The sequence below is a fragment of the Rhinopithecus roxellana genome, chromosome 8, assembly GCF_007565055.1.
Source record: "Rhinopithecus roxellana isolate Shanxi Qingling chromosome 8, ASM756505v1, whole genome shotgun sequence".
Lineage (NCBI taxonomy): Eukaryota > Metazoa > Chordata > Mammalia > Primates > Cercopithecidae > Rhinopithecus > Rhinopithecus roxellana.
The window spans coordinates 2,431,554-2,445,854 of NC_044556.1; the positions used below are offsets into that span (position 1 = coordinate 2,431,554).

The 14,301-nt window shown below is 44.8% G+C and overlaps 1 protein-coding gene across 1 annotated transcript in view; it reads left to right on the forward strand.

The window, feature by feature from the left end:
• The first annotated feature begins 3,035 nt into the window (after positions 1-3,035).
• PRKACA (protein kinase cAMP-activated catalytic subunit alpha) overlaps positions 3,036-14,301 on the forward strand; it is a 15,573-nt gene continuing 4,307 nt past the window's right edge. Inside the window, exon 1 of the mRNA XM_030936396.1 lies at positions 3,036-3,125. Within this exon, the coding sequence (XP_030792256.1) occupies positions 3,036-3,125 (90 nt within the window). The remainder of the gene's footprint in view (positions 3,126-14,301) is intronic.

Below are 14,301 nucleotides of genomic sequence, written 5' to 3' on the forward strand. Positions count from 1 at the left end.
TCCTGCCCAAAAGTCTAGTCCCTACCATTCACTCAGGAAGTCATTCAGGATCTCAGCCCAGAGGACTAAGTCTTGATCTTTCACTCCAGAGGTTGGGTTTCCACTATTCCCTTCACAGGCTGTGTACTCTCTTGGCCAAGGAGAACCTTTGCAAGCAGCTGCCATGAACTTGCAGGCTCACTAGTGTTATAGGACAAAGAGGTTTTCATGTGCTTGCTGGGCAGTAACAGCCCCATTACCCTGAGATAGCAGCATTTGCAGCAGAGAAAGAGTTTATCAATTACAGGGCACCAGGAAAGGAGATGGGAGGAGACTCTCAAAGCCACCTCCCGAGAAGTTCTGGGCTGGGATTTTTAAGACCATGGAGTGCAAGGGGCTGGAGAATTGGGGCCATTGATTGGTTGGGGTTAGGGAGACAAAATCATCAGGATGTGGAAATTGCATTCTTTGGTGAGCCAGCTCCTGTGGCATCCTTCAGACCAGCTGAGTCAGTAGCTTCATTGGTATGCAGGACCTCAAGGAATATCTCAAAGGGGAAAACTTAATGTTTCTTAATGTTCAAGTTGTTATCTATGGAGTAGTTAAGGGGAATTATAATCTTGTAACAGGGTTCACAGTTGTCCGAGCCTTTGAATGCAAGGAATTTTTAGCTTATCTATGGTGGCAGATATCACGAAAATCATGCAAGGACCTTCTTCCTTTTTTTTTTTTTTTTTTTTTTGCTCATCGGCTATCATTAGTGTTAGTGTATTTCACATGTTGCCCAGACAATTCTTCCAATGTGGCCCAGGAGCCAAAAGGTTGAACTCCCATTGTTTGACGACAATCAGCACAAAACAACTGTAAGAAAGTGTGTCAGAGAGCAAAATGATGGAATGATTAATGTTGAATGTGCTGCAATCTTGGCTTATTTTCATTTCTTCCCTTCTTCCCTGATACAGTTTTAAAAGTTTATAGGAGTGGTTTCACTAACCTCGGAGATTTCCACCCATGGCTTCTCCAGCAGATTCTCACTCTAAAGGTTGGAGAGCAGAGGATCTCGCTGGGCAACTCCCCAAGAAAACCAGAAAATTTTAGCGCCACCCTTGTCCACTTGATTCTGGGCAGCCCAATATCACTCTTCTGTCTTCCCTATCATGGCCCTATCTGGAGGCTTTTTTCTCTTCTCCCTAACGGAGCATACTGAAATTCACAGAACTGACTCTAACTGTTCAGGCCACAGTCACTTGAAGATCAGTAAGGTAATCAATTTCCAGCTATGCATGGCCATACTTTGGATGTCAGTAACACTATGGAATGATCATTCCATTTGGATTTGTAATCTTTGGGAACATCAGAAATATGGCCCTGGGAACATGCTGAGCTTCATAGAGTGAAATAATGTCTCAAAACTTTGGTGACCATTGCTGGACATGTCGAGAGATGTAGCTACTTCCCCAGCTCGGAGCCTGAGAATGAGGGTTATTCAAGACGTCGTGGCTGCAGAGGGAAAGCTCTTCACGGCGTGGAGGTGTGAGATCTATGTCACCCTTACCCAGAATGCTCTGCTGAGTGGCAGCAGCACTTATCCAGTGAAAGCACAGAAAGATGGGAGATTCTGGGTTTAGGGGTGAAGATGGGGGCAGGGTTTCCTGTCTCGCTTTGTGGCGGTCATTTTGGCTACCTTGTGGCTGTTTCACCTGTTCAGAAATTGCGGAGGGCTGGGTCAGGTCTGAGGAAAAAGGAGGCGAAGGCAACAGGAAGCCTTGTCCCTACCACACAGAGGTAAGACTGAGGCTCTGAAGCTAGGCCAAGGTGCCACCCATTGTGATCTCATGTCAGTGCTGGGCTGGAGGCTGCCATGTGGCTGTCCCCATCCTAGTCACCTGCAGTTTCTGGCACCATTCACCCACAGGCTTGCATCACTGTGACTTCAAGTTGGTGCTGTGTCCCTTGGGCCCTCACCCGCCCGACTCCTACTTTCAAAACTTAAGCCCCACATTATGAGAGCCTGTTCAGGTCACTTCAGTCTAGGCCCTGGTGTTTAGGCTTGGGGAAATGGGAGAGCTCATGGGTGATGAAGCCATTTCTGAAAGCCAGTGTGTTGAGTCACAGAAGATTTAGGGATTGAGGTATCAGGATGTGCAAAGGCTTGGAGGGGCAACTGGGCTGGCCTGGGGGCTTTGTGTACACAGAGTAGAGTGTGAAGAGAATCACACCTACAGTGACAAGGAGGTGTACCTTCATTTGTCACAGAACCAAACTGGGCCCATTTGCCCATATACAAAGGAAAGCCAAACACCAGAAACCCAAACACCAAAGCACTGGGTTTTTGCAGCAATAAAGGTTTATTAAGAGTCAAAGAGACAGGAGGCCAGTCTGTCTCCTCGTACTAGCTTGGCCGCCATACATTTGAGGGAGAGATTTTGCGGGTAGGGTTTTGGGCTGGACAGTGATTGGCTGGAAGAAAAAATAGGTTTGGAGAGTCCCTTGGGCATGCACTGTTGCCCCTACATGCTGCTTTATATGGGTCATATGTTCAGAAAATGGTGGTAGCATGATCTGGAGGTGTTTTCAGCCCTCTAACCTCAAAATGTCACTCATCTGATGAGCAAGTCTATTCTGTGCAGACTCCAGTCAGCCATATTGGTCCCAAGCAGTCTCAGCTCATCAGCCAACTTTATTGCAAACAGAGGGGACTGTAACAAATGATTTACTTCTCCACTGTTCTGCAAAACAAGCTCAGGAAATGTTGCTGGTTAACAAATTCTCTACCCCTGGGGCACAGTTTCACTTTCTGATGGTGCTTGGAGCCATGCAGGGTTGCGAACAGAGGAGGAACACGGTCTAAGTTAAGGGTTTTAAAGTTTCCCAAAAGCTGCTTGGAGGAAGAAGACTGGATGAGGTGCAAGGAGGACAGTGAGGTACAGGGAGATTGAGTACTTGTTCAAAGTTAAAAGCAGGTAAAAGGCATTATTGAGGACTGAAATACAGAGATTGTACTGTCAGTCCAGTGTTTCCACCACTGGGCGGATGTTCAAGAGAGGCCTAAGCCCATGAGGCCCTCCTATAGTTGCCTGCTTCTCGAGGTCTGCCTCTTCCCACAGGTTCCTGTGGCCACAGAAATGCTTATGGATCATACACAGGTGAGTGAGCCCTCACTGGTCCCGACCTTCCATCCACGTGTCTATGGGATTGTGGTGCCTTGGGACTCAGCCTGTGTGTGACTCTTCTAGCCCTTGAGCCTGGGGATGCTTGAGAACCCCAAGCCCAGGGTCCTGGGCCAGAGGGAGTATATTTAATAGTTCCTGTGTATATCTAGCAACCAATAGAATGAGGTGTGGAAGGTTATCCTAAGCACAGTTACCACCATCTCCAAATGCTTGAAGGTAAGGATTAGAAAGGAGTGTTCAGAGAATCACAGATCTCCTCTCTTTGTCGCTAGCAGGAGAGTAGGGGCCAGATCTGGAATGGCAATCTGAGAAGTTGGGTGGTTTCTGGAGATGATGGGGAGCAATGGCATGGGAACACTGAGGTGACATGACTCAGGTCTTAATAGGCTCCCTCTGGCTGCAGACTGAACACATTTTGAGAGTGAGGGAGGAAGCAGAAAAGATCAGGGATGAGGCTACTACAATAGTCTAGGTAAGTGTTGTTGGTATCTGGATTCCAGATCTTTTTTAAAATAGGGCTGAATGCTGGATTTCTAATGTTGAGGGTGAGAGAAAAAAGGTAGCAGCTGGGAGTGGTGGCTCATGCCTGCAGTTCTAGAACTTTGGGAGGCCAAGGCAGGTGGATCACAAGGTCAAGAGATTGAGGCCATCCTGGCCACATGGTGAACCCTGTCTCTACTAAACATACAACAATTAGCTGGGTGTGGTGGCTCATGCCTGTAGTCCCAGGTACTCGGGAGGCTGAGGCAGGAGAATTACTGAACCCAGGAGGCAGAGGTTGTAGCGGGCTGAAATTGTGCCACTGCACTCCAGCCTGGCAACAGATGGAGACTCCGTCTCAAAAAAAAAAAAAAAAAAAAAAAAAAGGTGGCATTTAGGGATTACTCCAAAGTTTTGGAAGGAAGTGTCATAGGTGAGCAAGTGACTATCTGGGCCAGTGGTGTGGGGAGTAAAAGAACTTACCAAGACAGTTGTAGGTAAATAAAGGCAGATTTATTAGAGAAAGTAGGAAGATACATTGCCAGGGAGGCAATAGGCAGGATCAGCAGAAGAGAAGCTGACTGCCAAGAAACAAAGGCTTGCTTGAGATTCTATAGGATAGTGTTTATGCTGTGTGCCGAGAGGGTTTGTGTAATACTGATAACGCTATGGTTTGCAGTGAGCTAGCATGCAGGTGTCTGGTGATAGTTGGGCATGGAAGATTGTGAGTTATTTGTGCAGGAGGGCTGTGTGTCCTGGACCATGAAGAAAGGTAGACAGAGCTTATCTGCTTTCTCCTTTTGGTTTCTCCTAGTCCCGCCAGCCTGACTCCTTTTGCTTAATTAGGACTCCACAGGAATGAAGGGGGAAGTTAGTAGTAAAAGTATTTTCAGTGGGTATGTGGGAGTTTTGTTTAGCCATGTGAAAGAGTTGAGATGTTTCAGAGAACACTGAGTGAAGACATCAAGTGGATTGGTAGACACAAAGGTCTGGAACTCTAGGGAGTCCATTCAGAATAGAGAACTCCAAAAGGTGGTGGCCACTTTGTAGACTTGAGGTGAAGCTGTGCATCACATTTAGAAGAAGAAATCTTCAGGTCTGATCTTCAGCTTTCAGCTGGCCAAGGAGAGAATGAGGGCCGAGGACTAGATCTCTTGCTTAAGCAACCTGGTTGGGTGTGGTGGGCATCACAGGCACATCTGAAGGGAGAGAACTGAGCCTGAAGGGCGGGTTTGGTGAAAGGAGGGTCTGGCAGGAGGCCAGGGCTTCTAAGGGAAGAATAGACATTCATGTGGATACAGAAGCATAGGAGTAGTTGAAGAAAGATGATACTGAGGCCAGGGCCTTTACTTCACAGTTCTACGGACTCACCAGCTAGTGGATTGTACAGGGGCAAATGTGGTTGTCTGGTAGAAGGCACTAGGAGGGCAGCGCTTTGTGGGGAGGTATCTAAAACCTGCATATTGTACTGGATGACTGAGATTGACTAATGAAACAGAGCCAGAAGGTGAGCTTTCATAGCAGGATTAAGGGTTGCCCCTGGCAGTGAAAGCCATTGGAGGTCTGGGGAAGTACTAGATTCTGTTTGAATTGCCAGGCACGTTCTTGTTGCCATGTGGTGAGTAGCATGTAGGGAGGCTGTGGAGGGATCTATAGTTTGGGATAGGAAGATAGCAATATCTATGGGATCTGGAGATATGAGAGAGGTACAGTCCTAAAGAATGATATGCACGTGGAGAGGGAGTGTGTCCTAGGGCCTTGGTATTGGGGACTTAAGGATGAAGAGTGAGCCCAAGTTTGGTTGTGTTTGGAAGGTACCATCTAGGGAACTTCCTGGTAATTTCTTGGCAAGAGGGTGTGGGGCCCCGGCGTGGCAGGCCTGGAACTTAAATGGTGTCTGTCTGCCCACCTGCTTCTTCTTGTTGAGCACAGACACAGCGATTAATGGGTGATAGGAGGGAGTAGGCACAAATGACACCAAGGTCTGATACATCCTCTGGGTTGTGGAGCTTGGGAGGAGTATAAATAGGGGGGTGGATTTATAGAAAGATGCACTGGGGGTCCTCAAGAGAGAGGCTATTCATGGTTTCATTCCGTCCCTATCATAGGCAGAGCAGTGTGACCTTTGAGGAAGTGGCCGTGCACTTCTCCTGGGAGGAATGGAGTCTCCTTGATGATGTTCAGAAACTCCTATACTGCAGTGTGATGCTGGAGAACTTTTCACCTCAATAGGTGAGACCCTCGCACCCACCCAGATGCTTTAGACTAGACTCTGCCTTTCCTTTTCCCCAAGGATGGATCCATCCTTCTCACATTAGGACATGGACTCTACTTCTTTCCTCAGTTTCCTGGGTAGGTTTCACTGGTTGGTGGGGCTGAGCCATTGTACTGTCCTATCCTCTTCCCAACCAGCCTCAATACCTGCTGTCCCAAAGCCTTACCTGGAAGGGGATCAGGAGTCTTGCCATCAGCCGTTTTAAGCCCACTTTTCCCTTTCCCTGGCCAGGTGACGTCTCTGCCCCAGGTTTCTCCCCTCTTCCTCTAGCTAATATATTTCCATGTCTTCCTATGCCAGGAATTGCAGTTACCAACATGGTCATTATTTAATGTCCTCCTGTGAGGTTGTTTTTGTGACATTTGGTTTTCTTACCTGTAGTCTGTTGCTCCAAGTTGCCCTGGGCAGTGCTGCTGCTCCCTTCTTCAGTCTTTTCCCTTTAGTTCTTACATCATCCAGATACTATTCTCAGCTGGGGACAGAGTACTGTTCTCAGCCGGGGTCCTATTAAGTGGCAGGTGAGAGGGATTGACATCAGAGCTGTGTTCAAATCATACCATGAACCAGGCGTGTTCCACTACTATTTTGGCACCAATGCCAGTCGTCACACCTTCTAATTCTACCTTGTTTTTCCATTCTTGACACTAGCAGCTTGCCATTTCCAGTCAGACTTTGTCCCAGGGCTAATCCCCAACTCCTCTGTATTGCACATTTTGCCCAGTCCTGTCCACTGCTCCCTCTCAAAGTGTTCTCCAACACTGGTCACACATACTGTTTGTGAGATGCACACATATTCTTAAGTAGTCTTTGAACGTGAGCCACTCTGTTGCAGTTTGGATTTTCTTGGGCCTGGACATACCTTTCTGCACACCTCTCATATCATCAGCAAAGATAAGTACCAAAAACCATTGGCAGAGGAGGGAGTTGTAGACCCCACCTCTCCTCTTTGTGTTGCACCTCATCCTTGTGTCCTTTGCCTGGTGAGGCTTCCCCCATGCTGTGACCTTTTGAAAACTATGAGTTCACAACAGCTGCTTCCTCAATCTGACCCCAACTCTCTCCTCCTGTAAACAGTCCTGGGAACTCACACAGACTCATGCATTGGTGTGCAGATACACATTTGTGATGGCAGTGCCCCTTCTCACCAAAGTCCATGTGCACTTCATGGGCATGTCATTGCTTTCAGGTTATTGGCATCAAGTGAAAGATGAGGAAGCACCTTCTCAGCCGATATTTCTGTAAAAGAATTGTCACAGGTCAGAGCCCTCCGAGGCCCTTTCCTCAGAAAGCCCACCTCTGTGATATGTATGTCTTGACCTTGAAAGACATTTTGCCTTTTGGCAGGGGAAAATATCCCAGGAAGAAATCATATACTTAGGGGCATGTGGGAGATGATCCTTTCAGTAAAGAGATGTAGATAGGAGCTTGCTCGTGAACGGCGGCAGATTTCTTGTGCCAAAGAAGTCCTTTACCTTTGAGAAGGTTGGAAGGTACTTTCTGGTTGGCTCAGGACTTCTCCAGCTCCAGGCCACACATAACAGGAAAAGCGACACAGCACCACTGAGTGTGGGGCAGCCATTCACAGTGAAAAAGTCATGAGAAGTCCAGCGAATTCAGGAAAGCCATGAACTGCAAACACACACTTGTTCAGCACCAAAGAGTCCACAGTGGAGAAGGGCTTTATGAGTGTATCACATATGTGAAAGCTATCAAATACAAACCCTTACTTGTCAAACACCAGAGTCCACACTGGGGAGAGGACTTATGAGTTCTGTGAATGTAGGGAAAACCCTCAGCTGCAAATATGGACTTGTTCCTCACCAGTCAATTCACATTGGAGAAAGACCTTGTTAGTGCAGGGAACATGGGAAATCCTTTAGCCAAAGTTCCAGTTTTACTGAACACAAAGAATTCACACTGGAGAAAGGTCTTATGAATGCAGCAAAAATGGAAAATTCTTTGTCCATGTACACAGAAGTATCTTCAGGGATGGATTAAATGAATTTGGAAGCAACAGATATTAGAAATGCTTCACATCCTTGTTACTGTGATAGTGGAAGGGTATGAGGTTTACCCACATAAATCATGGACCAGAGAGACCTGCGTTCAAATCCTGCCCCTGCTTGTTAGACTGAGATACTCTGGACAACAACAACGTCCTCAGATCACTGACTGTGATATGGAGAAGGTGCTCATGTTTACCGCACGGATGTGGCAGGATTGATAAAAGTAGCAAAAACACATTGGGTCAAAATAACTGATTACTATTCATCAAGTGCTCTATTTAGGGCTCCACTGGAAAAAGGTAAACAACATTTAAGAACAGATGGGTTAATATAAGTAGAATTGCTAAGAAAAGATCAAAAGGAAATGCTAGAAGCCAGGGTGTGTGGTGGCTTATACCTGTAATTCCAACACTTTAGGAGGCTGAGGCAGGCAGATCACTTGAGGTCAGGAGTGCAAGACCAGCCTGGCCAACCCCATCTCTACTAAAAGCGCAAAATTAGTAGGGCGCAGTGGTGCATGCCTGTAATCCCAGCTGCTCCGGAGGCTGAGGCAGGAGAATTGCTTGGACCTGGGAGACAGAGTTTGCAGTGAGCCAAGATCGCGTCACTGCACTGCAGTCTAGGTGACAGTGCAACACTCTGTCCTCAAAAAAAAAAAAAAAAAAAAAAAGGAAATGCTAGAAATAAAAAACATTGGTTACACAAATGAATGCCTTTGAAAGGCTCATCAGCAGACTGGAGATAGTGGAGAAAAGAATCAATGAGCTTGAAGATATGTAAGTAGAAACTTAGTACAAATTAAAGATATGAACTGTCAGATTGAATAAAAAATAAGACCCAACAATCTTCAAGAAATTCACTTTAAATATAAAGATACTGGTAGGTTAAAAGTTAAGAGGGGTGGAGAAAGATATGCCGTGCTAACATTCATCAAAATAAAGGCAGGAGTAGGCTGGGCGTGGTGGCTCACACCTGTAATCCCAGCACTTTGGGAGGTTGAGGTGGGTGGGATCACAAGGTCAGGAGATCAAGACCATCCTGGCTATCATGGTGAACCCCGTTTCTAATAAAATACAAAAAAAAAAAAAAAAATTAGCCAGGTGTAGCGGCATGCACCTGTATTCCCAGCTGCTGGGGAGGCTGAGGCAGGAGAATGGCGTGAACCTGGAAGGAGGAGCTTGCAGTGAGCTGAGATCATGCCACTGCACAACAGCCTGGTGACAGAGTGAGACTCTGTCTCAAAAAATAAAAATAAAAATAAAAATAAAAAATAAAGCAAGAGTAACTATATTAGTATCAGACTTCAGAGCAAGGAAAATTTCGAGGGTAAAGAGGGCCAGTACATAATGATAAAGGGGGTCAATTCTCCAAGAAGATATAATAATCCTTAATGTGTATGTACATAACAGAGCATCAAAATATGTGAAGTGAACACTTAAACTCACCAGTGAGAAAACAAACACAACTCAAGGCAGGGTCAAAAGATCTGAACAAATACCAGAGAAGATATACAAAGGGCAAATAAATATGTAAAGATGCACGTCATATGTCATTAGGGAATACACTGAAGACATTAACAAGACATTAGCCTACACATCTATCAAAGTGGCTAAAATCTTAAAAATTGACAATACCAAATGCTGACAAGTGTGTAGAGTGAAGGAACTCTATAATGATACTGGGAATTCAAGTAGTATAGCCATTGTTACCAACTGAATCGTGTCTCCCCCAGTTCAGTAGATAATAGTGGCTCTGTTCTTTTGGCCCTCCATTCTCTTTTTCTGGCTTGCAGATAGTTGCCTTCTTGCTGTGACTTCACATGGTTCTGTGGGATAGACAGGGAAGAGAAAGTAAAAGGCGAGGCCTCTATCTTTGATGTCTCTTCCTTTTCTTATATGGACATGAGTCCTAGCAGGTTAGAGCACCACACTTACGATTTCATTTAACCTTAATCAGCTCCTTAAAGGCCCTTTCTCCAAATAACAGTCACATTGGGATTAGGGCTTTGTATTTTGAACTTAAGATCACAGAGAAACTTGCATATGGATGATGATTGCCGATTTATTTATAATTTCCCCAGACTGAAAGCAACCAAAATGTCATTCTGTATGTGAATGGATAAAAGGATAAAAAGGAATAAAAACTGGCTGTACATCCACACAATGGAATATAATTCAGCAATAAAACAAAATAGGCTATCAAGGCACCAAAAGACAGAGAATTCTTACACACATATTGCTAAGTGAAATAAGCCAGTCTGAAATGCTATGTATAGTATGAGGCTGGGCATGGTGGCTCACACTGGTAATCCCAGCACTTTGGGAAGCTGAAGTGAGAGGATCACTTGAGCTCTGCAAGAGGATCACTGGGGCTCTGGATTTCAAGACCAGCCTGGGCAATGTGGCAAAACCTCGTCTCTACCAAAAATACAAAAATTAGGAGGATGGTGTGGTGCATGCTTGTGGTCCCAGCTGCTCAGGGAGGCTGAGGTCAGAGGATCACTTGAGCCTGGGAGGTGAGGTTGCAGTGATCTGAGATCATGCCACTGCAACTCCAGCCTGGGTGACAGAGTGAGACCCTGTTCAAAAAAAAAAAAAAAAAAATAGTGCTATGTATAGTGCTATGATTCCAATTATGTGACATTCTGGAAAAGACAAACTGTAGATACAGTAAGAAGATCAACAGTTGCCAGGAGTTTGGGGGAGGGTTGATGGGTGAAATTCAAGGAATTTTTATATCGCCATGAGGCTACTCCCTGTGATACTGTTTGCATTTGTCAGAACTCATAGACCTGCCCAATGCAGAGTGAATCTTTTTTTTTTTTTTTTTTTGAGGCGGAGTCTCGCTCTGTTGCCCAGGCTGGAGTGCAGTGGCCAGATCTCAGCTCACTGCAAGCTCCGCCTCCCGGGTTTACGCCATTATCCCGCCTCAGCCTCCCAAGTAGCTGGGACTACAGGCGCCCGCCACCTCGCCCGGCTAGTTTTTGTATTTTTTAGTGGAGACGGGGTTTCACTGTGTTCGCCAGAATGGTCTCGATCTCCTGACCTCGTGATCCGCCCGTCTCAGCCTCCCAAAGTGCTGGGATTACAGGCTTGAGCCAACCGCGCCCCAGGGCCAAGAGTGAATCTTAATTGCATGCAAATTAATGTAATAAATTCAGACGTTGAGGGGATCCCAGAAAATAATTTGGCTGTCACACGAGAATCTATCTGTATTACAAATGTATGAGGCAACTTCACAGAGGGAGTAGAGGGAAAGGTGCTGACCTAAGTAACTTTAGAAATGAATGGAGTCTGTAAGACTAAAGGCAAAATAAATTACAAATATGCAGTGTACACTAGTTGATAAAGTTTTTCAAATGAGGGTACAGATTAAACAATTCTGATACGGCTATACATGTATACTGGAATTGAACTATTAAATAAATGGATGCTGGACAGTGGGAGCCAGGTTTTCACTGTTGGAGTAGGAATTTACAGATTAGCAAGGGGAGGATGCTAGAATGATCTATGTGGTACCAGATTAGAGTTGGAATCATGAGTAAGAATACATGTTTAAGTTAATATAGCTACAGATGGCATATGCATGGTTATATACACATATATTTCTTTGCTCTGTCACTGAGAAGACCTCAAAGAAATTGTACCTCAGTAGCAATGAGCACAACTGATGCCTAAATCTTGATTGTAATGCATTTATCTAATAAAATTGTAGGGAGACCCACTGAAACTATTGCTATGGAATAAAAGATGAAATGCTCCTGATTATTGTAAAAACAAAATTGCATGCAGGATTGTGTAAAGACAATGCAAGGTTGGGCTGCCAGAATTAGCCAATAGCACGTGATGTGCTTCCCTCTGCAGAAAGCCTAAAAATGGATGGGGAGTCAGGGAGGTTTCACATCACCAAGATTCCTATTCCAGAAAAGCAGATGTTCATAGCTCTGGGAATGAGATGCGACCCTTGTGGAGAGCCTATAAACAGATGCACAAGGGGCGCCTGTTCATATGGATGAGATAGGGCTATAAACACCCTTATCTTGCCATGGCTCTTCTAGGACTCTTTAGGGTTAAGACACACTCCCTTCTGAGAATTTGTGGTCTAACTGGTTGTCTAGTTTCACGTCCTGCTTCTATTGTTTGCAACCAGCTTTTGCTGCAATTATTACTACTGATTAGTATCTTACTAAACATAGGTTATGGATAGACTGTGTTTCTGTTTTAAGGCTCTGTTAGAAATTGCTGATGCACACACTATATTGTAAATTCTTATCTCTGTATACTGTACTTCTGCATACCGATGTTATGTTATGTTCATCCCTATGTGACCATCTCACCTCATAATCAAATGATCCTAAATCCCTCACTAACCTACCCCCGCCCTGACTGAACTTAATAATAAATGCTGGTATATCCAGTGCATTGGTGGCATCACAGGACCAGAAGGTGGTGATCCCCTGGACCCAGCTTTCACTATCTTGTGTGTGCCTTTTATTTCTCGACCTGCTGATCCACCTGGGAACAAAGAAAAAACCCCATTACATTGTGAGCTCCTGGCCAGATCCTACAATATAAAATAAACCAGGGTCCCTTGGAGAAATGGCTGATTCTAGGACTGGGAAAGAAAATACACAACATGAGCTTGGAGCAACTGGTAATGCCAGAAAATAAGGAAGAGCTGCAAATAAATAAAAAACCGGCCGGGCGCGTTGGCTCAAGCCTGTAATCCCAGCACTTTGGGAGGCCAAGATGGGCGGATCACGAGGTCAGGAGATCGAGACCATCCTGGCTAACCCGGTGAAACCCCGTCTCTACCAAAAAATACAAAAAAAACTAGCCGGGCGAGATGGCGGGCGCCTGTAGTCCCAGCTACTGGGGAGGCTGAGGGAGGAGAATGGCGTTAACCCGGGAGACGGAGCTTGCAGTGAGCCAAGATCCAGCCACTGCACTCCAGCCTGGGCGACAGAGCGAGACTCTGTCTCAAAAAAAATAAATAAATAAATAAAAAATAAAGAATAAAAAAAAATAAAGAAAACCACAATGATGGGGGCATATCAAAGGGACACAGGAGCCAACTGAAAGGGCTCCTAATGGCCAAAAATAGAGTCGTTTGAGAAAAATAAATGTGTGTTTGTGTGTATAGTATAATGTATAGATACATGAGTATGTATCTATACATTGTATTAGTCCATTTTCACGCTGCTATAAAGAACTACCTGAGATTGGTAATTTATAAAGACAAGAGGTTTAACTGACTCATAGTTCCACATGGTTGGGGAGGCCTCGGGTAACTTAAAATCATGATGGAAGACAAAAGGGAAGCAAGGCATGGCTTACATGTTGGCAGGGGAGAGAGCGTAGGGAGAAGAGCCACACTCTTTCAAACAACCAGATTTCACCAGAACTCACTCACTGTCACGAGAATAGCAAGGGGGAAGTTTGCCCCATGATTCAATTACCTCCCATCAGGCCCCTCCCCACAACACGTGGGGATTACAATTTGAGATGAGATTTGGGTGGGGACACAGAGCCAAAGTATATTAACATATGTATTGCATTATAATCCAAAGTATAAAATATAAAAGTATATGAGTACATACTGATAAAAATAAATGATCAAATAAGTTAATCAGTGGGGAAGAAGAGACAAGTCTTCTGTGCTGAAGAATTCCAAGTAAATTAGGTAGATAGGAGTATACCTCACACTCCTTAAATGTGGACTGTGCATAGTGACTTCCTTTCCAAGAGCACAATATGGACAATTAGGGAAAAGACTAACTTTACAGTAGAGAAGTCTGACAAACACTGCTTCAACCAGGTGATCATTCAACATCAGTAGTCATAAATCATGTTGATGGTATGTATCCTTAATATCATGTGAAAATGGTACTCTATTATTCTTCTCTCAACTATCTCTCCTGAATCCATAACCCCATGAGAAAAACCTATAATCATGAGGAAAAACCGTTAACAAGTTCCAGTAGAAGGGCATCCTACAATATCCCTGATCAATACTCTTCAAAACTGTTAAGATCATCAAAAACAAGCGAACACCACATATCCCCATGTCCACGCTTCACCCTTGGTAACCACTGTTTTATTCTCTATCTCTGTTTTATTCTCTATTTGACTTACCTCTTTTAGAGTCCACATTTAAGTGATATCTTGGAGTATGTTTTTTTCTTTCTGTGCCTGGCTTATTTCACTTAGCATAATGTCCTTCAGGTTCATCCATGCTGTGGCAAATGGAAGGATTTTCTTTTTAAGATTGAGTAATATTTCTCTCTCTCTCTCTCTCTCTCTCCTCTCTCTCTCTCTCTCTCTCTCTCTCTCTCTCTCTCTCCCTCTCTCTCTCTCTCTCTCTCTCTCTCTCTCTCTCTCTCTCTCTC